Here is a 26608-nt window from a genome sequence, read left to right as displayed (position 1 = left end):
GTCCCAAAGGTCTTGATCTCTTTCTAGGTCACCTAGTTCATTCTAATGACCTATTTGTTTATTCCTAAGCAAGGCCACACAGTGTTGACTGCTTTGGCTTTATGAAATATTTTCACATCTGGCTTACAAATTTATATTTAACAGAAATCATCTAACGCAGTAATTTGTGCTACCAGGCAGGTTAACTCAGTTTTATAGAGAGCTTACAATAAAGCTTCTTTTCCCTATGCCTCAGCATGTATTTGAACTTCCTACAAATGTTAGTAACAGAAACAACTGTTATAAGTCAGCAATGATCAGTCCTAACCTGATCTAAATGCTTGAGCAGGAGCAGGCTCACTTTCTCACTGATTGGTGTTGTTATAAGTGAAGGTGGAAAAATTGAATTTGTAATATTATAATAATCAAATAGTACCTTTTTAAAAACTTATATATGTTTTATATGTAGGACTCCACAAAAGATTGTTTATAAAATGGGTAGCATTATTAATAAAATTTAAAACAGTTGATCTAATACATAAACTTGTGTTGCCTTCAAAATCAATCATTCAACTCTTTGATTTTTTTATTGAGATATAGTTTTATAACACTTCAAAGTGTTCAACTGAGTAGCTTTTAGTACATTCACAAAGTTTTGCATTGATCACCACTATCTAATTCCTGTTTATATGATTTTTTATTAAAAAATGGAAAAACAAAAGTACAATTTTCATTCAATAAATATCATTTGATCCATATACAGTTTTGTTACAGAAAATGAAGTCCATGATTTTAGAATGATGGCCATAACTTATCAAGCATGTAATCAGTTTTCACACAGTTTCAATAACTGCAGCAATTTCCTTGAACTGTCTGTAGAAATTCTGCAGAGAAAAAGGAAAAATATTAACTTAGCTTTTAAAGGATAGGTAAGTAGTTCTTTTACTTACTTATATCTGACCACTAGGAACTATAGGACATATTAAGTTTATATGTTAATGTTTATATCACTATTATTATTAGAAAATTATAAAAAACAGATGCAATTTGGTACCACAGCCAAAATACTATTGTAGAGTTGGATAATTAGCTCATGATTAAACTTTTTAGAGGGGCACCTGGGAGGCCCCATCAGTTTAGTGTCAGACTTTTGATTTTCAGCTCAGGTCATGATCTTAGGGTCATGAGATTGAGCCCTGCCTTGGGTTCCATGCTAGGTAAGGAGCCTATTTAAGATTCTCTCTCTTTCTCTCTCTCTCTCAAAAATAATAAATAATAAAAATAAAGTGCAAAAGAAAAATCTTTTGAGATTATACCAGAAAGGGTTATTAAATACCAACACTGTAGTAGGCAATGAAGATAAAAACAAAAACGACAGTTTGGGGAGCACCTGGCTGGCTCAGTCAGTACAACATACAATTCCTGATCTCGGGGTTATAAGTCTGAGACCCAACACCATGTTGGGTATAGACATTATTTAAAAATAAAATCTTTTAAAAAAATGACAGTTTGGTTCCCAGGCTTCAAACCATTTTAAATCTGGTGAAAGCCTATATTTCAGAATGATAGGAGCCATCTTGTTTAAGATATGGGTTTAGTTACAATAAGAGAAACCCAACAATGACAATGGCTTAAATGGCAGAAGCATATTTCTATGGTTGTTCTATAAAGTCATCTTCTTTTTTCCATCCCCCAAATCTCCAATATGAGAGGAAGGAAGTAAATTCTCTTCTTTCTTCTCCTCTACCTGCCAGGAAGCTAGGAGCAAATATGAAACTTAACCTCAGCAATTAGGATGCTCTCTAGTGATTTACATATTTGCATTTTTCTTCTTATTCGGTGTATTTTAGTACTTGAGTATATATATATCATTTTAATTTATATGTAAAGTCATGGAAATAAGTTGGATGTCACTATTTTTTTAAGTTTATTCACTTATTTTGAGAGAGAGAGCGCAGGAGAGAAAGCAAGTAGGGAAGAGCGGAGAGACAGAGAGAGGGAGAAAGAGAATCCCAAGCAGGTGTGGAGCCTATTTCAAAGATAAGATTCATCTAAGCTTATCATTCTTGAACTTAAGTCTAGAAAGAATAAGAATAAAACAGTTAAGTGGAAAGTAAATATCCTGCCAGAGAAGATGAAAATTTTCTAAATATATTGTCAGGGGAGTACTGTGAAAGTGATCAAATGTGACAACACAAAAGTACTGAAATTTATCAAATTCCCAAAGAAAACAAATTTAGATCTTTTGTGTCTACTAATAAATACACATCAAAACAACTGGAAATAAAAGCAATTAAAAATTTCCCTTAAGAAGGACTTCATGTTCAAGTAGCAATTACAGAACCATGAACTACAAGTGAATGAGTGGAATTACAAACCTGAAACTGTGGAATTGTCATTTCAAAGGACTTGTTCTTCACTTGGCCTGAGGGATCCGCCACTTTCAGCAACACCGAGACATAAGGATACTTAAGAGATCTGCAGCTGTCTGAGCTCACAGCCATCCCCAGTTTCCACTGAAAATCTACAAGCTGTAATGAAACATTACAGAACAATACATTGGTAATCACAGTGCCATGAATGCAGATACTTATTCAATTTTACTGCGCTCACTTTGAACTTTTAGTTTCAGTGCTGGTCAGAGTAAAAGAAAATATCTTCATTTAATACTGTTATGGGAACAATAATCAAATGAAAATGGAGGAAGGCAATCAGGAATATAAAGAACTAGAAAACAATACTGTTATAATTACAACAGTAAACACACACATACACACACACACACACACACACACACACGCACACACAAATCTTCCCCAGATGTAAAATGGAAGTAGAAGGAAGATGTGGTATTCCTGGTTTTCCTTGCATTTTGCTCTGGCATTTAAGGAGACTACCAATGCTTTGTGGCCTCTCTTAGCTCACGCTCTCCTGCTCCATATACGCTTTCTCCCATTCCACAACTCAAAAGTCCTGAAATGGAAGATGAGTTATATGCCATCTCCTTATGTGACTGACACTCACATGGGAATCATTCCAGTTTCCTTCTTCACCAGGATCCTCAGCCTGCAGCCTTCCACTGGCATACACACTGGGTGATCGTGTGGTTTTAGATTTCATCAGTGTTGATGAAATCTGGATGATGAACACTTGTCAGGTGAGGTACTAGATAGTTTACATGTACTAAATGCCTCGCTGAATCATCATAATATGACACACTATTATTTCTATTTTGCAGATGACAAAACTGAATTTCTGAGAGCTTAGATAATGTGTGCAAGGTCACACACTTCTGTGATCAGAACTGAAACCAAAGTCTCTTTGACTCCAAAGATTACATGCTTATTGACTATTGGCTGTCTTTATGCTTTTAATCTAAGTTCTATCAACGACTGCTCAGTGCTGCTGTGGCATAAAACAAGATTAGATAAATGCCCCTAGATAAACTGACTCTAGGGGCACCTGGGTGGCTCAGTTGGTTGGGTGTCCAACTTCTGCTCAGGTCATGATCTCATAGTTCATGGGTTGGAGCCCCGCATTGGGCTCTGCATTGGGCTCTGTACTGATGACAGCTCAGAGCTTGGAGCCTGTTTCAGATTCTGTGTCTCCTCTCTCTGACCCTCCCCAACTCACCTCTGTCTCTCCTCAAAAATAAATAAACATTAAAAAAGTTAAAACAACAACAACAACAACTGATTCTAGAACAGTTTGAGTTGAGGAATTCTGTTTCCTGTTTTCAAAGCTTAGACAAGTAAATGGTACACAGCAGGCACTCACAAAAATACTTGGTGATTGACCGTTGGTTTTTTTTTTTTTTGTGAGAGAAGTTGAGTGTGCATGTGCACATGCACAAACACTCCCATGGGGGCGGCGGGGGGGGGGGGCAAAAGAAGAGGAAGACAGACATTTAAGCAGGCTCCATGCTCAGCACAGAGCCTGACGCAGGTCTCGATTTCGTCACCATGAGATCATGATATATGCTGAAATCAAGAATTGTATGCTTAGCCAACTAAACCACCAGGTACCCCTAAATGATACTTTTTGCTACCAAATTAATGCTGATAGGGCAAAAATCTTTCCTTGTCAATAAATCTCTTATAAAATTTGAGACCTTTTATATACAAGACTCATCTATATACCACCTACGAGAGACATTCTCTAGAGGTAAGAAGGCAAACAGACTGAAAATGAGGGGATGGAAAAAGATACTCCATGCAGATAGAAACCAAAGAAATCTGATAATATGATAATATATATGCATAATATAATATCAGACAAATACAAAAACAAAGATTGTAATAAGAAACAAAAAGGAAGTTACATAATGATAAAGCAATCAAACCAACAAGAATATATTTGTAAATATTTATGCACCCAACACAGGAATACCTAGATATACAAAGCAAATATTAACAGACATACAGGGAGAAATAGACAGCAATATAATAATAGGAGACTTTAATACCCTTCTTATATCAGTGGATAGAACATCCAGACAGAAAATCAATAAAGAAACATCAGCTTTAAATAACTTGTTAGACCAGATGGACTTAACAGTTATTTACAGAACAGTCCATCCAAAAGCAACAGAATACACATTCTTCTCAAGTGCACATGGAATATTTGCCAAGACAGATCATTTGTTAGGACATAAAAAAGTCTTAAATTTAGGAAGATTAAAATCCTCTGAAGGATCTTTTCCAACCACAATGGTATGAAACTAAACATTAATTACAAGAAAAAAACTAGAAAATCCACAAGTATGTGGAGACATAACAATATGCTACTGAATAATCAGTGGGTCAAAGAAGAAATGAAACAAAGAAAAATGAAAATGTAGCATACCAAAATTTGTGGGATGCAGCAAAAGCAGTTGTAAAATAGAAATTCACAGTGATAAATGCCTACATCAAGAAAAAAGAAGAATCTCAAATAAACAAGCTAAGTTTATATCTCAAGAAAATAAAACAAGAAGAGACACCTAAAGTTAGCAGAAGGAAGGATAAAACAAAGATTAGAATAGAAATAGAGACTAAAAAGACAATAGAAAAGAAGAAAACTAAAAACTGGTTCTGCAAAAAGATAAAATTTAACATTTAACTTAAAGATAAAAAAAATTAAGACTTTAGCTGGACTTACCAAGAAAAGAGAGGAAAATAAAATCCAAAATGAAAGAGATGTTACAACTGATTCAATAGAAATACATAGGCTCATAAGATACCACTATGAACAACTGCATACCAACAAACTGAATGACCCAGAATAAATGGAAAACTTCCTAAAAACATACAAACCACCAAGCATGAATCAGGATGAATTAGGAAATATGAATAGACCAACTACTAGCAAGGAGAGTCAATCAGTAATCAGACTTCCCAACAAAGGAAAGTCAGACACCAGATCACTCCACTGATGAATTGTACCAAACATTCAAATAAGAATTAATAAGAATCCTTCTTAAACTCTTACACACACACACACACACACACACACACACACCACCACCACCACCACCATCACCACCACCACCACCACCACCACCACCAACATAACAAAAAACCAGAGAGAACTTTTCCAAACAAATTTATGAGGCCAACATTACCCTGATACTAAGGAGACAGCTTTGCTACAAGAACAGAAAATTACAGGCCAATGTTCCTGATGAACATAAATACAAAAATCCTCAACAAAACATCAGCAAACTAAATTCAACAGTATATTTATTAATAGGATCACATGCCCTGATCAAGTCAGTTATTCCAGGGATGCAAGGATGGCTTAACATCTATAAACCAGTCAATGTGATACACATTTAAAATAATGAAAGATAAAAATCATATATAATCATCTCAATAGAAGCATAAAAAAGCCTCTGACAATATTCAATATCCATACATAATAAAACAAAACTCTAAACAAAGGAGCATGATAATGATGAAAAGCTAAAAGCTTTTCCTTTCAGATCAGGAACATGATGATCTCCATCCTCACCAACTTTACAAAATTAGAAGTCCTAGTCAGAGCAATTAGGCAAGAAAAAGAAATAAAAGACATCCAAATTGAAGGGAAAGAAGTAAAACTATCACTATTTGCAGATGACATACAAAGGAAACCTTAAGGATTTCATTAAAAAAAAAACACAGAACTAATAAACTCAGTAAAGTAGGATACAAAAGGAATCTATAAAAATATTTTTATACACTAATTTTATACACTAATAATGAATTATCTGAAAGAGAATTTTTTTTATGTTTTTCTCAATTTATTTTGAGAGCAAGAGAGACAGAGCATGAGTGGGAGAAGAGCAGAGAGAGGGAGACACAGAATCTGAAACAGGACTCAGGTTCTGAGCTGTCAGCACGGAACCCAATGCAAGGCAGGAACTCACATACTGTGAGATCATGACCTGAGCCAAAGTTGGACACTTAACCAACAGAGCCACCCAGGTGCCCCAAGAGAAATGTTTTCTTAATTTCTCTTTCAGATATCTCATTAGAAAACAATCCCATTTATGAGTGCATCAAAAAGAATAAAATACCTAGGAATAAATTTAACCAAGGAGGTGAAAGACCTATATACACTGAAAAATACAAGACATTAATGAAAGGAATTGTAGACACAAATAAATGGAAAGACATTCTGTGCTATGGACTGGAAGAAATAATATTGTTCTTTTTTTTTTTTAACAAAATTCACATTTTATTTAGGTTGAAATAAACTATACAAAATTGATTTTCTTCACCAAAAATAACAGTAATATTTTCTGGATTATTCCTAGATAAATCACAAAACACTTGTTTTTGTAGGTTTTCCAGGTTTTGTTTATAAATCAAGACAAGGCAGTAAATATAGTCATGGAAAAAGAGGGAAACAGACAAATCAGTTGTCAATATCCATGGCCTCTGATCCTGTCTTGACCATGAAACAGAGGTGTTCAACAAATACCTGCTAAAAATCTTATGGAGATGTAGGCTCAACAAAGGAATGTAAACAGCAACCACCCAATGTGCACTGACAATGGCAGGCTCGCCCATTTAAACAGTAACTGTAACTTGTTCCTTTAAGTTCATTTGATAAAGACAAAATCTACACTGAAATCCTTGCTTGGCAAGTTCACGGTTTCTGTTTTCTCTCTCTCTAGCTGTCTGATAACTCCCTTAACTGTCCGTTACAGATTTTTAACATATCTAACACTACAGGTCACTCATGAGCTTCACTGTAACATTTTATAAAATGTATTCCTTTTCACCACACCTCTTCAAAATCTATTTCTCCTAAGAACTGATAACTCAATACCCGACAATTGGATCCAGTGATAATAAATGTTATTTCTAAAATACCCTAACTAACTCAATTCCAAAGTGCCATTAGCAGGGCTTCCACAGAAATGTAATGCTGCACTTTCAATGCTATCTTCTGGAAGAACAGTTATGTCTCCAAAGTGTAAGAGTTCAAACAGGGGCCATTTAAATAGGCAGATTATCAATGGCTAATGTACTCAATGAAGAGGTCAACAGGTCAAGATACTCAGTGATTAAGTGGCCTACATACACCTGACAGCTTTTCTGTAAGATGTTTTAAAATTTCTTACAGATTTTTCCAAATATCAAACAAGAGAAATCCCACCATAAAAGTCTCCTAGGTATTTTCAATGGTTTCTGAGTTATCTGTAGGAAGCTCTGACTTAGTTGTATAGAGTTTGATATAGGTGTCCACCATTAAATCCAAATCATGTTTTATATCAAAATTTATGTTAAGCAAAGCCAAATTACTTGACCTTTGGTCTGTCAAAGTGTTCCATGGTATGCTTTGAGACCCTTTCGCCCATTTTCATAGCGTTCATTCTCAACCTTCATCACAGGAAGAATGCATAGGACTTTCAGCAATGCATAAACATTAGGAAAAACCTTGATGTCTGGCAGATGCAGGGCTTCATAAATGGTGGAAATCTGTGTTTCCACTTGATCCTCCAACAATGCAGCTCAGCTGACAGCGTGTCAGGATTGGGTAAGTCACTTCTGTACCTGTCAGCATGGTGCTCCTCCGATGTATTAAATTTAGCTGTCCCATGACAGAGGGTGCCAGAGATAAGCATTTAAGAGCTTTGAGGTGCTGTTCTGAGACTATATCTTTCAGTTCCTGAATACTGTGTTCCACTGTTGGGACACTTAGAGTTTCTTTATAGTAACTCTCAGAGGTTAGCTGAGACTCCAGGTTACCTTGCTGGGCTCTGCGGAACTTCCCAGGGAGTTTCATCTGAATATCAAGTTTAGTTGCCAAATTTGTTGCTTCTTCAAACCAAAACTCATGATAAACTTCAATATTTTCCATCACTTCATTTAGTGAATGCCGCACTGCAGTCAAGCTACTAGCTGCAAAGAAGACATCGGAGGTTTGCCTCTGGAGGTTTTTCCCAAAGGCTCTTGTAAAAGATAGGACATTTTTAAGAACACTGGTAATGATGAAATCAAAATCTGTTACTGCACTACAGAGTACAAACACTCTGCCGGCTATATAGTTATTCCATCTAATGACTGTGTCACTACTTATACCATCTAAACATAAAACAAGTGCTTGTAGGAGGTCCACTAAAATTTCAAAAGCATCATGCCTGCCTGTTCACTGAGAATGGCAAATTTCCTTGAGTTCTTTACTCTTTTCCTCACTGTTCTGAAAGAGGACAGAAATGACATTGTCAAGCTCTAAAAGCAGTTGTGGAGATCGATGGAAGAAAGAACAGACTTCCTCAATGGTTCCTAATGCAACAGATACTCCCACAACAGGCATGGATTTTGCCAACCATATATTTAAGGCACAGGAAGAGCAAAGTGTGTAGACAGCTTGGGGATATTTCTCTAAAGCCCAGAAGCAACAACTTTCATTTTGGAAGAAAATCCACTGGACACAATGTAAGCCTGGCCACAACAATACTCCATGTTCAATCCCCACTTCTCAGTTATTGTGGTGTGAAACTTCACAGCCAAAATTTCTGCATCAGCTTCATAAGGCAGGAATCCCACAAATTCCTCTCTCAGGTTATGAGACTCATCCACAAACCTCACCAACACAGGCAAGTGCTCCTCCCCCACTAGGTCCCCGACATCGTCAGTGATGATGGAGAAGTGGGAGTCTCTCACTTCCCTGAGGGTTTCCTCCTGAAGGCAGCTCTCGCAGATCTCTAGCATCTGCTTCTGCTGTGTTTTCGAGCAGAACAACGTGCTAACTGCTGTTGTCTCAAAGCGCTTTCTCAGAACCTCTTCGCCAGAACTGATCCGGCACTCCAGCAGTGCTTGGAAGTTATCAGGAATAGAGTCCCTCTGGGAGCCCATCAATTTCGTGCCCATCCAGAGGGATGTTTTGTTTTCCCATAAGAATCAAAATTTCAAATAAAGATTTTAAGTATTCTTTGCTTTCTTTCTCTTCAAGGGTCAAAGGTAAAATGTCTTCATCCTGTTCTTCACCCCCTTCTTCTGCACTGGTGTTCTGAGCGTTGCTGTTGTTGATTTCCTTATGTTTTTGTTCCTGTTCAGAAGTTTCATCAATTTTTTTCTGTTTCAGTGTCCTGATTTCATCTTCACTCAATTCTTTTATTCGTTTTCTGTGTCTACTATGTGGATTGTTCAAATGACTGGTAAGATCAAATATTGTTGGTATTGCATTATCTCAAAGAACTGTCCTATAAGGACTCTCCCAATTACTTCACAAGCATCTGCTTCAATTAATTTTGAGAAATAAAATAACCCAATCATTCTTTAGTTTTCTGATGCCTCTGATGCAAAATGTATAGTTCTGCAGATCATAGAGGTCTCAAAGTGTTTGGCACATAATCGATAATGTTTATTGAGTTGATCAGGTGTTTTATCTTCTAAGTCTGCTCTCCTACAATTCTCCACCCACTTCTGGCATCTGGCCTGATCCCGCGGGAACCTGAAGAAGGCCAGGTCCCACTGCGTGCTCTTCCTCGTGCAGTTGGGGGCAGCGCAGAAGTTAGGCATCGTCACCCACCTGCCGGCGGCCCAGCCCACCCCTCTCCGCCTCCTCAGGGCAGCCCACCCGTCTGGGCCGGGAAGGGGAGCCAGGCCTGCCAGCCGGCTCGCCATTGTTCTTAATACCCAAACCAATCTACAGATTCTATGCAATCCCTATTCTATTCAAAATTCTAATTCTATGCAAAAATTCCAATAATAATTTTCACAGAAATAGAAAAAACATCCTAAAACAAGTATGAAGCCACAGAAGACACCAAATAGCCAAAGCAATTTTAGAAAAAACAAAGCTGGAGGAATCATGCCTTCTGGTTTCAAACTATATTACAAAGGTATAATAGTTTTGAAAGTATGGTATTGGTGTGAAAACAGACACATAGTTGAGTGGAACATAATTGAGAGCTCACAGAAATAAACCCATGCATATAAGGTTAATTAGCTTATGACAAAGGAGGCAAGAATATAGAGCAGTGAAAAGACAGTGTCTTCAATAAATAATACTGGGAAAACTGGAGTCACATGCAAAAGAAGGAAACTTGGCCACTATCTTATACCATCCATAAAAATGTACTCTGAATGGATTAACAACTTGAAAATAAGACCTGAAACCATAAAATTCCTTGAAGAAAATGTAAGCAGTAAGCTCCCTGACATAGAAGTTTTGGCAACAGTATTTTGAGTTTGACACCAAAAGCAAAAGCAACAAAAGCAAAAGTATACAAGTGATACTACATTAAATTACAAAGCTTCTGCAGAGCAAAGGAAATAACCAACAAAATGAAAAAGTGCCTGGATGGCTCAGTTGAGTGCTGGACTTCAGCTCAGGTCATGATCTCATGGTTCCTGGGTTCGAGCCCTGCACTGGGTTCCTCACAGACAGTGTGGAGCCTGCTTGGGATTCTCTCTCTCTCTCTCTCTCTCTCTCTCTCTCTTTTTTCTCTCTCAATAAACAATCTTACCAAAAAAAAAAAAAAAAGGCAACCTATTGAATGGGAGAATATAACTGCAAATCATATAAATGACAAGGGGCTAATATCCAAAAAATGTAAGGGACTCATACAACTTGATAACAAACAAACAAACAAACAAACAAACATAAATTTGATTTAAAAATGAGCAGAAGAGGCTCCTGAGTAGTTCAGTCAGTTGACCAACTGACTCTTGGTTTCGGGCTCAGGTCATGACGTCACAGTTTGTAGATTCGAGCCCCATGTCAGTGTACAGCCTTGGGATTCTCTCTCTCCATCTCTCTGCCCCTCCCCTGTTCATTCTTCTCTGTCTCTAATTAAGTAAATAACAAAGATGAGCAGAAAGGCTAAATAGACATTTTTCCAAAGAAGACATACAAGTCACCAATAGGTACATGAAAAGATCCTCAACATCATTAATCGTCAGGGAAATACACATCAAAGTCATAATGAGATGTCACCCCACCTCTGTTAGAAATGCTATTATTAAAAAAGAAAACACAAGAAAGGCAGTATGAAGCTTCCTCAATAATTTAGAAATAGAACTACCAAATGATCTAGCATTTCCACCTCTGGGTAGTTATCTGAAGAAAATGAAAACACTAATTCAAAAAAAAATATCTGCACTCCCACGTTCATTGTAGCACTGTACACTAACCAAGATACGGAAACAGCCTAAGTGTCCAGATCAGTGGATACTGGATAAGGAAAATGTACTATATACAAACAGTGGAAGATTATTCAGCCATAAGAAATACTGCCAACTGCAACAAAATAGATAGATCTCGAGAACATTATGCTAGGTAAAGAAGTCAGAAAGAAAAAGACAACTATTGTATGATCTCGTATATGTGGAATCTAAAAAAGAAAACAAAACGACAACAAAGAAAACCCAAGCACATAAAAAAGGGAACAGGCTGGTGGTTGCAAGAGGGAGATGGGGGGAGTGGGAGAAATGGGTGAAATTTTTCATTAGTTTAAATAAACTGAACATTTAAAAATTTAGTTAAAATAAAAGGAGGGACTGGTGTGGGAGACCAAATTTTTTCCTGTTTCAGACGGACTTTGGGCTACTCTGCTACTACAGTAAAGACAGGCTAGTCCTATAGAAGGTTAACATCTTTGATAGGTAAAAAGATTGCGTAATTCCATTTTAAATAAAAGCTCTCGATATAAAAATAAAGAAGATAACAGAAGAACTACATATGGTTAATAAACTTATGGAAAGGTACTCACTTTCATTATGAAACAGGGAAATGCACATTTGACCTCAATAAGATACCACTACGCACCTACCAAAATGGCAAAAATCTTTAATCTGCCAGTTCTAAGTACTGACAACGAAGTATGTGTCACATGCTATTGATGGAAGTCTATATTGGGCCAATGTTGGGGCACCTGGGTGGCTCAGTTAAGCAGCCGACCTCAGCTTAGGTCATGATCCTGAACTTTGTGGGTTGGAGCCCCACATCAGGCTCTGTGCTGACAGCTCAGAACCTGCAGCCTGCTTGAGATACTGACTGTGTCTCCCTCTCTGTCTCTGCTCCTCCCCCACTCCTGCTCTGTCTCTCTCTCTCTCTCAAAAGTAAGTAAACATTAAAAAAATTTTTTAATAAAAAATTAATAAATTGGGCCAATGTTTTGGAAAACTGGTTTTATCTAGTAAAACCAAAGTTATGAATACCCTCTGATCCAACAATTCAATTACTAGAGATATAGCCTAGAAAAACTTGTGTATATGTACACAGAATACATGTATGTTCTGAGTAACTATATCCCTAATAGCCCAAAACTGAAACCACCCAGATATTCATCAGTAGTAATATGGATAAACGAAATATGTACAGCAATGAACTTCAGCTACCACTTAACACCAAAAATGTTGAAAAAAACAAGTCAAAACTTATGTGATTCCATTCACTTAAACTTGAGAAATAGGAAGTATAATATTGTTTAAGTTGCATACACAGGTGAGAAAACTATACAGAGACCAGAATATGATTACCACAAAAGGATCATCATTTGCTGTAGGGAGGAAGGACGGGAGAGGGCTGACTGGGGAAGGGCATGTGGTATTTTCTGGGACACTGGTAGTGCTCCATCTCTTGAACTTGATTGTAATCACGAAGGTGTTCACTTTAAAATTATTCATTAAGCTGTCCATGACAATGCACTTTTTTTGCCTATGTTATCTTGTAGGTATCAGGTGTAGGAAGTGAACATAAATCAGTGAGTTCCAAATTTCTGGAAAAGAAAAATTTACTGTAGGCTACAGTGACCAAGGGAATGCTTTACACAGAGCATAAGCTTTCAGCTCAGTTTTGAAGATTAAATAGAACTGAATGAGAGGAAAATGTGTCTTCTTTCTATATTCCATAAATATATACCTAACAAAGAATAAATGATTAATAATATTAAGCTGAACCAACTAGAGATGGAGATAGTATCCGTTGTAAGAGAGCATGTAACTGCCTTACATATGGAAGGCTCCTATGAGGAAGTATGGAACACAAAGCTCACAAAAGAGGTTGAGAAGCCAATAAATCTTTTCAAACTCTTGAGTTTTCAGAGGTTTTTCAAAGTATTCTCATATACTTTATCTCATGGAAAATATATTGGGTCATTTAAACATTTCCTGTATGCAGTGGGGACTCACTGACACTTCTTCAGTAAAGGGAATGATATGAAAGTACTGATTTAAAAAAATATTCAGCTGGTGGCAGCTGAATATAATGGAGGTATGAGGTTTTAACTGCCTGAGTTGAGGCAGTAAGAGGTAAGATTAAGCTGGCAAAGAGTGAATCAGTAGGCCTTGATGATGTTCCTCATAACTATGGGAGAGATCAAAGACAACTATGGAAAACCATGAGTGCAGATGATGGGGAGAATGCTGACATCACATATCAATCAGACTTTATATATTTTAAGTCCAAATATATTATCAAGTGCTGATAGAGGATATTTAAATATGAATGTTTAGTAAGTGGGTTAAAATCCAGGAACAGAATTTGAGTTCATGATTACAGTTTTTATATTGGATCAATGGTGATACCCATTCTTAAACTTACTAAGCCTGTACAATTCCTTGTTGCTTTACTGTCTACAGGAAAATGGTACAGAAAAATCATTACTTATTTGACTTTGTCCGAAATAAAACTCTGGATTATTTAGAACATTTCAAACCGAAAAGCAATTATAGAATATAATGTTAGAATCCACCAATCACTGCAACGGTGAAACTACAGGTTTCACCTGCTATCCAGACACGTATTGTGCAAAATGAGTATTCCTAAATAAAAGAAAATCTGGGGTTAGGTTTATGAGATGAGAATTTCTCAAATCCGAAACTGAACATTTAAATGCAAATTAAAAGCAAACGTTATAGGGGTACCTGGGTGGCTCAGCTGGTTAAGCATCCAACTTCAGCTCAGTTCATGATCTCATGGTTTGCATGTTCAAGTTCCACGTCCAGCTCTGTGCTGACAGCTCAGAGCCTGGAGCCAGCTTCAGATTCTGTGTCTCCTTCTCTCTCTGTCCCTCTGCTCTGCTCACACTCTCTCTCAAAAATTAATAAATGTAAAACGATAAAATTTTTTAAAAAGCAAGCCATCTAATAAATGTGGTTTAGCCTTAAATAGGAATTAACTATATTGGGGATTTTAATAAGAACAAAAGAGAAAAAAATCACAACAGAACATATTTGCCATCATGAAGAATATTAAGAATGAAGTCATAGAGCCCAAAAACTCTTATAGAAGAAAATGATTTAAAAAGGAAAATGTACAAACTAGTACATGATTAGTAAAAAAAAAGAAAAAGAAAAAGAAAACATCCCAAAGGAAAATGAATACAAAGAAAAAAAAATCACAAAACAAATATTAAAAAGGTAAAAAAGAAACTACCTCTAGTCAGTCACACTAAAAACTGATATGGCACCTGCAATTACTAACACAGAACATCACATAAAAACTGTCTATAAAGAAAAATAGTGATAAAGGCCACTTCAGTTTAAATTTAATTTTTATTTTTTCAAAATACAACATAGACTATTAGGAAAACAGTCATATACAACTCCATCCTAGAAACTGTTTTCTTATTCCTGGACCCCCATTTCTAGTCCTTGTATGTAATTTTACAGAGTTATAAAATACACATTTTATGGCCTCTCCTTTTTTAAGTGAAAGTTTACCAAAGGAAGGAATGCTAAGTATTCTGCACACATTCATCTCTCCCAAAAGTATTAAAAGGAAAAGACTGGTAAACACTCATCCAATGATCCAAACTAATATAGCTGTTATTCCAACCCTAATTTGTCTGATGCCATATCCTATGCAGTTTTCATTATACCTAGCTGCTACATGATTATTTGGAATTAAATTAAGTTATAGTGGGTCAAGAAAGCAAATAGCTCTAGGGTGGCATTGAGAACGTTTATCATCTTCTAAATATTAGACCTGAGCTGTTTAACATGGTGGGCATTACCCAAATGTGACTATTTAAATTAATAAAAAGAAAACATTTTCAGTTCCTCAGTTGTGCTAGTCATACATCAAGTGCTCCATAGCCACATGTGGCTACTGCTCCCATACTGGAGAGTGCCAACATAGAACATTTCCACCATCACAGAAAGTTCTATTGGACAGCACTATGCCACACCCTGTGTTTATATGTAGAAATTGATTAAGGCAGGAGTTAGCAAATTTCTACTTAAGAATTCATATTAGTCTAGTCAATGTATACATTTTCTAAAAAAATTTTTTTTTAAGTTTATTTATTTATTTAATTTCTTTAGCGAGTGCATACACACAAGCAGGGGAGAAACAGAGAGAGGGAGAGAGAGAATCCCAAGCAGGGACTGGGTTGCACTGACAGCACATAGCCTGAACCTGAACTGGGGCTGGATCTCACGAACCAGAAGGTCATGACATGAGCTGAAATCGAGAGTTTGACAGTTAACCGACTGAGCCACCCAGGCTTCCCCTTCCTCATCTTGTTCACAGGCACCTTCATCCATTCTCTTTTTAATGTTCTCAGCAGACTCATCATTATCTGAAATTACTATGGTTTCTTATTTATTACCTGTCTCCCTAAGTAAATGCAAACTTCCTAAGCACAAGAGCACTGTCGATCTAGTTAACTACTAAATCTACTAGAACAATATTTGGTACAAAGTGAATGTTCAAATAAGTATTTGTTGAACTAGTATGTCTGGAACTTCTCGGGCATGTGGTCACTGGTCTCTAAAGAGGGCTTCCAACAATTAGTGTCACCCCTCCCTGGATATACATGTCACTCCTCACACTGAGGGGAGCTTATTTTCCTCCTGTACCAATCTGAGCTGTCCCTGTGATTGCCTCGAGCAACAGAATATAACAGAAGGGCTTTCTGGAATCTTTGAGCCTAGGCCTTAGGAGAACTGGGATTATCTGCCTCCTTCTTCATGGAATGCTGGCTCTTGGGACTCTCCCTCTCGGAACCCGGCCTCCCTAATTCGAGTAGCCACGTAGGAAGAATCAAGTCACTCCACTTATTAACTCTAGCTGAGCTCTTAGCCGATGTTATCACTAGCTATGTGAGTGAGCATTTCCCACTCAATTACACTCCTAAATGACAGGAAGGAGAAGCTAGCTAAGCCCAGGTAACCCACAGAGTCCTGGAAAATCATTAAACTGTTGTTTCAAAGTCACTAAGTTTTGGTAGTTTGTTACGTAGCAATAGATAACTAAAGCAGTGTATACACAATCGACTGAGAATAACTTTGTCAATAAACTTAATGTAGGACATCAAAACTGTATTCTCATGGGCAGAAGACAGGAACAGGCATTTTCCCAAAGAAGACACCCAGATGGCTGACAGGCATGCTCAACCTCACTCACTGTCAGGGAAATACAAATCAAACCCACGAGGAGACTCCAGCTCACACCAGTCAGAATGGCTAAAATTAACAACACAATAAACAACAGATGTTGGCAACAGAAAAGGGAACCCTCTTGCACTGTTGGTGGGAATGCAAACTGGTGCAGCCACTCTGGAAAACAGTATGGAGGTTCCTCAAAAAGTTAAAAATAGAGCTACCCTACAATCCAGCAACTGCACTACCAGGTATTTACCCAAAGTATACCAAAATACAGAGTCAAAGGAGTACATGCACCCTGATGTTTATAGCAGCACTATCAACAATAGTCAAACTATGCAAAGAGTCCAAGTGTCCAATGACTAATAAATGGATAAAGAAGTTGTGGTATATATCTATGGATTATTAATCAGTCATCAAAAAGAATGAAATCTTGCCATGTGCCATGACATGGATGAAGACAGAGTGTATTATGATAAATGAAATAAGTCAGAGAAAGACAAATAGCATGTGATTTCACTCATATGTGGAATTAAAGAAACAAAACATATGAACATATGGGGGGAGAGTGGAAAACAAACCATAAGAGACTCTTAAAGACAGAGAACAAACTGAGGGTTGAGGGAGGGAGGCGGAGGTGGGGTGGGCTAGATAGGTGATGGGTATTAGGAGGGCACCTGTTGTGATGAGCACTGGGTGTTACATGCAAGTGATAGACAAGTCACTGACTTCTACTCCTGAAACTACCACTGCACTACATGTTAACTAACTAGAATTTAAGTAAAAATTGGAAAAAAATGTATTCTCATAATCATATAATCTGAAATATATTAGTTTCTAGAAATTCTGGCAAAAACAACTAAAAGATATTTCATATTTGGTTAGTGTAACCTGTTACTACCTCTGAGAGATGCTTATACCTCCAGTAAAAATAGTACAGAAAAATAGCGCCTTTCCCATTAAGCATGTTCTCTAATAAATTCATAGTACATGCACCTTCCACCACCAGACATACATCATCTTCCCTCAAAAATGTTTTTCATCCTCATTTCATTTCTACTAATGAATGCCATTCCCCGAGTGTCATAGATTTTAAAGAGTGGTCAACTGATTTTTCTCTCTTCCTTACTCAAAATATGTAAGAATTGATAGGCATTCAAGATTTTATTTCAGCTGATGCCAACATTTATTCCCATCTTCTGAGGCTCACTGCTATAGACCTACACAAAGGTTGTTTTTTTTGTTTTTTTTTTTAATTTTACTGCAGCCTCATAATTAGTTTCTTGCCTACAGTCTTTGTTGGCTCTAATCCAGATTAGAGTCTCTAAATACTGTTTATAGATGAACCAACTCTAATAGTACACCTCACAACCTGTAAAGTCTACTGCCTCGTGAGCTAGTTACCAACCGGGCACCTGAGTCATCACCTGACACAGTCCCAATTTTCCCACCCATACCCAGACTGGACTGCATCCCCTCTTCAGATTCTCATTTGGCCTTTACACTTGTGTCATACTGCTCATTCCTCCTGCAACAGAATTCTCAAACATCTACTTAAAACTCCTCTCTAAGGGCAGGCCTAGAAATAGAAGCTATAGGTAATCAGTTATTGCTTAAGGCTAGTTACACCCTATGTGAGGGTCCTGGGTCCTGGGTCTACTCTGTGATTGGTTAACACTCTAAATGTTGTAATTGGATAAACCTGCTGTCAATAATATTGTGTAATAATGATTGGACCACTGTACCTATGTCACAATTTCCTGTAACTCCCCCTTCCCAAACTCATAAAAGCCCTGCCCCACCTTTGTTCGGGGCTCTCAGCATGGATCCACCACACCAGTAAAGTCTGTGAGCCCAAGTTTAGGCCCCGGCGAGCCTAAACCCGTAATAAAGCCCTTTGCTTTTGCATGCATGAAAAAAAAAATAAAATAAAAAATAAATAAAATAAAATAAAACTCCTCTCAAAGTCTACCTGCTCCATGAAGTCTTGCCTGATTTAGTCAACCTTTCTATGAATATTCCCGTCATTTCTTACACTTGACCATCTAGAACATTCTACCTTGTACAGGAGTCATTTGTGGATTTGTCTCCCACCTCTCCATTCACTAGACTGCAAACTTGAGGGCGGTTCATACATCCAACACAATACACAGAAGAATAAAAAGTCATACATTTATGAGCCCCTATACAAAATGTACAATAGTTTAAGTCACTATGTCTCATATATGGGAAGAGGGAAAGTGGCACAAGATAGTTAGTGTCAATAAAATATTTTACCTTGATTTATACCATACAACTGCTAAGAAGGAAAGCAATAAAATGTGGAAGCAGTAGGAATAATCATCTATGAAGAAGAGTTCTAATTAGACATCTAAAGGAAAATCATGAACTACTTTGAAACACTATCAGAATTTATAGTAATGGATAATTTGAGACCTCTGGTGCTGGGTCATATATAGCACTATGGTTTGTTAAATTTAACAAGCTCAGATTCTGAAGTCAGACAGACTGGAGTTTGAATCCCAGCTCTGCTACCTTCTAACAATGTAGTTTTGGACAAGTTACTATATTGCTATTCTCTAATATTCAATAAGAATTTACTAAACAATACTATTTTCTAAGCACAGGGGATATGAAAAAGAATAAAACAAAGTTCCTGACCTCAAGACCTTAACTTCTAGTGGGGAAGGCAGACAATAAACAAATAAATATTAACAACAATAAATATAAGAAGTGTAAAAAAAATGCATACTAAAGGGACAGAATGACTAGGAAGGCTATTTAGGCAGAGCCTGGGGGAGATGAGGAGTGGCTTTTGAGTAGAAAGGGAAAGAAAAAGCACACAGACCTCTGGAAGAAAGAGCATTCTGGACAGAGGGAGAAGCATGCCTGACACGTCAGGGAACAACAATGTGGCCCACGAAGCCGGCGTGGCGTGAGCTAGAAGAGGTGAAAGATCAGTTTTTGAATGGCCCCACATGCCATGGTCAATGCAGAAGACTTTTTTTCTGCTGTGACAGGAATCACTTAAAAGACTGAGCAGGGGAAAGACCTGGTCTAACTTAAATTGCAAAAGGCTCACCCAAATTGCTGGACAGAGCAATATAAGAAGGAAAGCAAGAACCTAATTTGGAGCCCACTCTAGTAGTCGAGGCAAGAAGATGGAGGCTTGGACTTAGGTGGCGGCAGGGGAAGATGAATTTAGAGTATATTTTAAAGGTGGAGAGAACAGTTGCTGATGGTTGATAGACAGTACTGGGGGGCGGGGGGGGTGAACTCTCACTGGAGGTACGATCCCAATTAACCTGGTTAATTCATACACGAGTGAGAAATATTTAAAGAACAAGAGAAGGCATTATAGCTCAAGCCTAAATATTAGCTATATCTGGTACATTTTAAAAAGTATATGCTATAAACATAAATGACTTATGGCTGGGTAATAGATTTTTCCTTCAATGATATTTTTGAATAGTCTTTTTCCCCCTAGCATTATATTTAGAACCACATCATCAACTATGAATTAAAATGTTTAACTTAGGAATTCCTGGAGATAAAACTCGCATAAGTATGAGGGTGCCTGAGATTCTAATTCTCAGACTTGTCCACACTGAGCCTCTAGCAATTTATCAATTACAGTCTGGATTTTCCTACCCAGGCACTGGTTTCCACAGAGATTTTCACTCCAGCACGTTATAATTCTCTGTATTCACCTCTCTCTCCAATTTGGGGGCAGCAGTCTGCCCTGTGATCTCACTTCTCTGACGGATCCAAGGCTTGTTCATCCTTCAGTTTGTTCAGCTTCTTACTCACTTTTAGGATGAAGTGACATCTCCCATATTCCAAGGTCCACACGTGCCAAACTAGAAACCAGCAGCTTAGTTCCCATCATGATTTTCCTCATAAAGATTTTAAACATCTTTTGTTAGATTTATTGCAAAGTATTTTATAATTTGTTATAAATGATGTCTCTTAAAACATATTTTTCAGCTCTGTGTCTGAATTAAACAAATAGAATCACTTTGCTAAAGTCTCATAATAATTCTAATGTTTGTAAGTTATCTTGGCTTTTTCTATGTAAACAATCATGGAACTCATGAACGATTGCACGGAAGGAATGAGTAGTAGGCTGAAAACAGCCCACCTCCCCGACCAAACGGTTTCATTCCAATCCCAGAAACCTGGGAATATGTCATCTTATATGGCAAAACAGACTCTGCAGATAGGACGAAATTAAGGATCTTGAGGTTGGGATAGTTTCCTGAATTATCCAGGTGAGCCCAATATAGTCATAAGGAGGCAAAAGGTTCAAAGTCACAGGAAAGAGTTGTGGTGATGGCAGCAGAGTTTGGAATGCTGTGCTTTGAAGGCAGGAATAAAGGCCACAAGCCAAGGAGTGCAGACAGCCTCTAGAAGCCAGAAAAGGAAAGGAAAGAAAATCTTCCCCAGAGCTCCCAAAATAAATACAGCCCAGCCAGCACTGGGACTTTAGCCCCACAAAACTCATTTCAGACTTCCACCTTCCAGAACCGTTATAAATCTGTGTTGTTTTAAACACCAACCCCTCCCCCAAAAGGTTCAATTTATTAAAGCTCTATAATCAATATAATTCTGTTTCAGGACATCTTACTCAACTAAACATGTGATTTGGTGTAAGTGATAGGATACAATGATTTATGAGAGACTGAATCAAAGTGCACTAACTCAAAAACTTGGAGCAAAGCCAGATAAGGGGGTTGATTAATCTTTCTGAGTGCCCCCCACTTCCCGGGAATCCTCAAAAGCAATAGCAGTTGGAGACAGAAGACAGAGAGCAGTCAATGGGCATCCCTCTGCCCTTGTACTCTCATTATTTCTTATCTCACCTCTTTCTTATATTTTGTTTGGGCCTGGGAAACTCCTGAACTAAAATGCACTAGTTTTATTACTGGTCCTCTGGAAAATGTGTTATGAAGTTATCTGTCTAAAAATGATTTCTTACCTGAAACGGGACGGGAACACTTAGAACAAAGAGGCATAAGATATACTTAAAAACTCAAATTCTTATTTCTGGCATAAAAAAGGCAGACATTGAAAGGTTAAGAGGTATACTTTCCATCTTTGAAATAACTTTTCTAAAGACTATGACCATGTGTGCAGCGCTATCTTTGTAAATTTTAACAATTTCTTCTCTTTATATATCACACGCTACAATACTGTGTACCTGGCTTTGAATAAACGCTCAGCAAGAATAGTAATTGCTCTGTCCTCTTTGGGCTTGAGTGGGTGGCGCAGGTTCAGCACCCAACGACAGCAGCTACCGCGTCCGGTGCAAAGTGGAAAGAGCAATTCTGGGTGGCGGGACGAAAGTCAAAGACTCCCAGACACAGGCCTTGGACTGGGGAGACAGGGGGAAAGGCTCAGGGGGGCTTGGTCCCCAGGCTGCTGGAGGCAGGAGGAGGGCCAGGTGCTACCGCCCGCCGCTGGCCCAGCTGACGCCAGCTGAGGGCGGGGCGGCCATTCACTCACCTGGCTGGTGACCTGAAATGGAAGCAGAGAACACAATTTAGGGAAAGATCTCTCTAACTCCAGAGCCCCGCTGTCCCAGCTCCTCTCAGGACAGGCCTTACCTTGGACTTGGCATCCAGCTGCGGCTCACTACAGCCCTCCATTCCTAGCCGTTAGGGCTCACACCACCGCCCGATCAGGTGGTCCGTCCCCGGCCGCCAGCACTTCCGCTTCCTCCTCCCGCCCCTCGCGGACCGGCGCACGCAGCGGATGGAGGGGGAGCTGAAACAAACATATTTGTGTAACTCATCCTGAGTGTAATTAAATATTGGTTTCAAGGAAACACTCAGCAATAAGGAAATTTCTGTGGGAGAAAGGGTCTGAAGATTTTGGAGATACCTTGTGAGGGACAGATTAACTTCAATATGCCTCCTTCCCCTTCTGACTTGTACTCGTGGACTCTTCCCTGCGGGGCCCGCTGCGCGAGCGGAGTGCGGGAGCGGGGCCGCGCTCGTACTTGATCCCCACCAAGTTTGAAAACAGTTGGGCCATCACCCTTTTCTGCATAAGAGTCGTTGGGCAGGGAGATGCCAATGGGATCTACACTTACATATATAGTTGTATGATTATCTCTTGTAACTCAGATTGACTGCACTCGCCCAGGTGCGTGTGGGGTGAGAAAGGTTTTCTTTATTACGCTGCCCCTGTCCTACTCCAGCCCTCAACCTGACCACGGGGATAACTTCTCAGCTGGTGTTCTTTCCCCCTACGCAACTCACATTCATTTTGCACAGTATCTAAAGCGGTTTATTTCCTCGCCAAGTTATTTTTAAAAAACGAGTTTTTGAGAAAAGTTGCAAAAGCAGTTCAGTGAACATCTGTATACCCTTAATCCAGATTCACCAACTTAACATTTTACCCATTTGCTTTACCCCTAGCTACATAGACAGTAATGATGGCGTTTCATCTCTAAATACTTGTGCATGTCACGCATTTCCTAAGGGATCACAACAGTACCACACTTGGGAGATTTAACACTGACAAAATACTGCGATCTAACACATGGAGCAAGTTCAAATTTCTCCAGTGGTCTCAACAGCATTCTTCAAAACTACCCTACCCACCCCCAGAATCTAATCAAGAACCACTCATTGAATTTAGTTATTGTGTCTGCTTAGTCTCTTCAAATCTAGAAGCACACTAGCGAAGGGCCCGTGGTACTGCAATGGTTCTTCAGTGGAGACGCTGAGGGAGAATCTGTTCCCGGTTGTTGTCAGAACTCAGTTCTAAGTAGGCTCCACTTCCTTGCTAGCTTTTGGGTGGGGGTTCACAGTGTCTAAAGGACATCAGCATTCTTTGGCTTGTGGTCCTTTCCCTCCGTCTTCAAAGCCATTAATGGTAGGTCAAGTCCTCCCCGCACTTTGACTCATTCTGACCTCCTCTTCTGCATCGTCTGTCCTCTGTTGTCTTCTTTCACCAATCTCTGACTCCAGCTTGAGTAACTTCTGTCTTTAAGGTCTCAAATGATTAGATTGAGCATAGTCAAATAATCCAGGATAATCGCTGTATCGCAAGGTCCATGACCTTAAATAATATCTGCACAATCCTTTCGGAGCAGTACCCAGATTAGTGTCAGATGGAATAACCAGGGGAGGAGACTCTTAGGGGGAGGAGCATCTTTAAAATTCTAACTACTGCAAACACTGTCATAGGATCGTGGGAGAATGACATTAAAGCATGTAAAACCCCTAGAATTGGGCCTGGCATGTAACACTGAGAATCTGTGCCAAACAGCCACTGACTCAAGGTCATTGGACATAATTAAAAGTACTAACCTGTTTGGGAACATAGTCCCTGAATTAATCCAGTGATTTCTTTCCTATGAAAGAAACTCTGGAAAGATAGGATACTGCTGACGCATCCCACTGGTATGTGCATCAATTCTTTTTGGCAGGGAATATGTCTCTGAAGTTCTTGGTTGCCATCAGATTATGATCTGTGTTGGGATTATGCTCCTTGAAGGGCTGCATGCCTGCACACGCACATGCACCCACACGCACACACACTCGCACACTACTTAATTACACAAAAATGCTTCCAAAAGATGAAAAGATGACATAAATGAAAAAGTTAATTTTTGTGTTTTTCACACAAGACAAGTTTCCTTGTTTTGTTTTTTAGACATAAATGTCCGTTTTCAATAATCTATTGATAAGACTTGGGGGAAGTAAGATGTCAGTAGTGTTCAGGCCAATCTTGGTAATCTTATTCTTATACTCCTGACACTTCACCAGCACATATGATAAACTTTATTTTTAAGATCTCCATCTTATAAAAGATCAGAATTTATGCAAGTTTCAGACTTGGAAAATATAGATTTTATGAATATAGTCAAGAAAAATGCCAAAATTAAAGATGTATAGGCATACATTTTTTTTGTGATTATGTGTAAGTAAGACATATAAATAAGAAAGCATTTTTTTGAAGCTCTTTTTTTTTTTTTTCAGAGACACGCCTCTGTAATGCAAGGGCCCAAGTTCTGTTTCTCAACTGTGATCTGAACTTTAGTTTGTCTGTTGGCTCATTCTTTCAGGTTTCTCCATATGTTGTAGGATAGGGTATCTGCCTATAGATACATGACTGTTAGCATCTCTGAGCTCATAACCTGTGGTTCACAATCCAAAGGGTTCACAATCTCAATTCTTAAAAAAGGAGAACAATTGCTTACTCCTTGGACCACTACTGGGTGTGGGGTGATGCACTACTATTCTTTCCCTAAGCCTCCTACCTTGTGGTCACAAGAGATAGAATTGTATGATTGACAGAGTCACTAGCAACAAAAGGGATAAGAAGATGTCCTCTAGGAGATGGAGACGTGGAAAATATAGCAAAACTTAGATGAAAAGATACTGAAGGAACAAAAACAACAGATACCCACTAAATACATTTACTAATTACTGAATTATTCTACACAGCCAGTGGATGTGGTATGCAGAATAATGGGCCCCCCAAGATGTGTGAAAAGGTAAACTGAAGCCTATTAAAATTTTTAAGAGTTTATTTTAGCAAAAATCGATTCCAATGGGGCAGAGCCAAACCAGAAGTTGGTTAGGAACACTCCACTGACAGGAACTCAGGCAGAGATTTTATAGAGAAATGGTGGAAGCAAAGTTAGGAAAATAGTGATTGGCGATAGTTTAAAGCTAGTTGGCTAGTTATGATTTGGTTGTCCTTCGTGCTTTGATCCCATAACCTTGAGGCAGATTTTGGTTTGCTTACATAGGCCACCACAGCATTAGAGCTACCCTGGTCTAATAGCCTCTGTGTCTAATTAATTTAACATATATTCACTTCCAAATCCCCAGAATCTATGAAAATATTGTGTTACATAGCAAGGGAGGATTAAATTTACATGGAATTAAGTTTGCTAATCAGAGAATCTTTATAAAAAGAATTTTTTAAAATTTATTCATTTATTTTGAGAGAGAATGTGCAAGTGGGGGAGGGGCAGAGAGAAGTGAGAGTGACAATCTCAGGCAGGCTCCCTGCTGCCAGCACAGAGCCTGACGCGGGGCTTGAACCCACAAACTGTGAGATCATGACCTGAGCCAAACTTGGATGCTTAACCAACTGGCTCCTCAAGAGAATCTTAAAATAAGGACATGTTCCCGGATTACTGAGGTGGGTCCAATGTAATCACAATGGCCCTTATATGTAGAAGATGGTGACAGAGGAGTTAGAGTCAGAGAGAAAGTGTCAGTGGTGGGGGACAAGGGCCAAAGAAGGCAGGCAGATTCTTGAAGCTGGAAAAGGAATGAAAATAGATTCTCTCTTCCAGGAGCAGAGAGAGCCCTGATAACACCTTGACCTTAGCCCAGTGAGACCCAGTTTAGACTTCTGACCTTCAGTCTGTAAAAGAACAAATTTCTGTTGTTTTAAGCCACAGAGTTTGTGGAAACTTGTTCCAGCAGTGATAGGAAATGCTGACAGTGCTGGAAGCTTTGGCGTCACATAGGCCTGAATCTAAATCTAAATCTGTCTTCTCACACTCAGCTGTGCGACTTCAGTAAAGGTGGCCTTCCTGAACAACAGCTTTCTAATCTGTAAAACTGAGGCTATTCACATTTGACTTACACGGTTTTGATTAAAGGTTAAATGAGATCACATATGTAAAGCCCATATGTATTGGTTCCTATTGTCACCATTATGCTATTCAGTCCTCGAAAGAAACCTGTAAGTTATCTATAGCATGCATTATCTCCATTTTAAAGAAGAAAAAACAAGTTTAAGAATCTTAAGCAACATCACCTAGCTAATAGGGAAAACTTCCAACTCCA

General features: G+C 38.5%; 1 protein-coding gene and 1 pseudogene across 3 annotated transcripts; both read right to left on the bottom strand.

Moving 5' to 3' along the window:
* Positions 1 to 544: 544 nt before the first annotated feature.
* COMMD6 (COMM domain containing 6) lies at positions 545 to 22502 on the bottom strand. Of its 3 annotated transcripts, XM_029936606.1 has the most exons (4): positions 22394 to 22502; positions 22293 to 22304; positions 2358 to 2510; positions 545 to 863 (listed from the first exon to the last, which is right to left on the bottom strand). In XM_029936606.1, the coding sequence occupies exons 1-4, from the start codon at positions 22433 to 22435 to the stop codon at positions 813 to 815; spliced, it is 258 nt and encodes an 85-aa protein (XP_029792466.1). In that variant the 5' UTR covers positions 22436 to 22502; the 3' UTR covers positions 545 to 812. The 3 variants fall into 3 exon arrangements, with proteins under 3 accessions (XP_029792466.1, XP_029792465.1, XP_029792468.1); XM_029936605.1 differs by lacking the exons at positions 22293 to 22304; positions 22394 to 22502 and adding an exon at positions 20498 to 20669; XM_029936608.1 differs by lacking the exons at positions 22293 to 22304; positions 22394 to 22502 and adding an exon at positions 14325 to 14348.
* Positions 8519 to 10433, bottom strand: LOC115289422 (annotated as a pseudogene).
* Positions 22503 to 26608: the final 4106 nt, after the last annotated feature.

This window comes from Suricata suricatta, chromosome 4, assembly GCF_006229205.1.
Source record: "Suricata suricatta isolate VVHF042 chromosome 4, meerkat_22Aug2017_6uvM2_HiC, whole genome shotgun sequence".
NCBI lineage: Eukaryota > Metazoa > Chordata > Mammalia > Carnivora > Herpestidae > Suricata > Suricata suricatta.
Note: the sequence above shows the minus strand (reverse complement) of the source record. Positions and strands in the feature narration are given on the sequence as shown.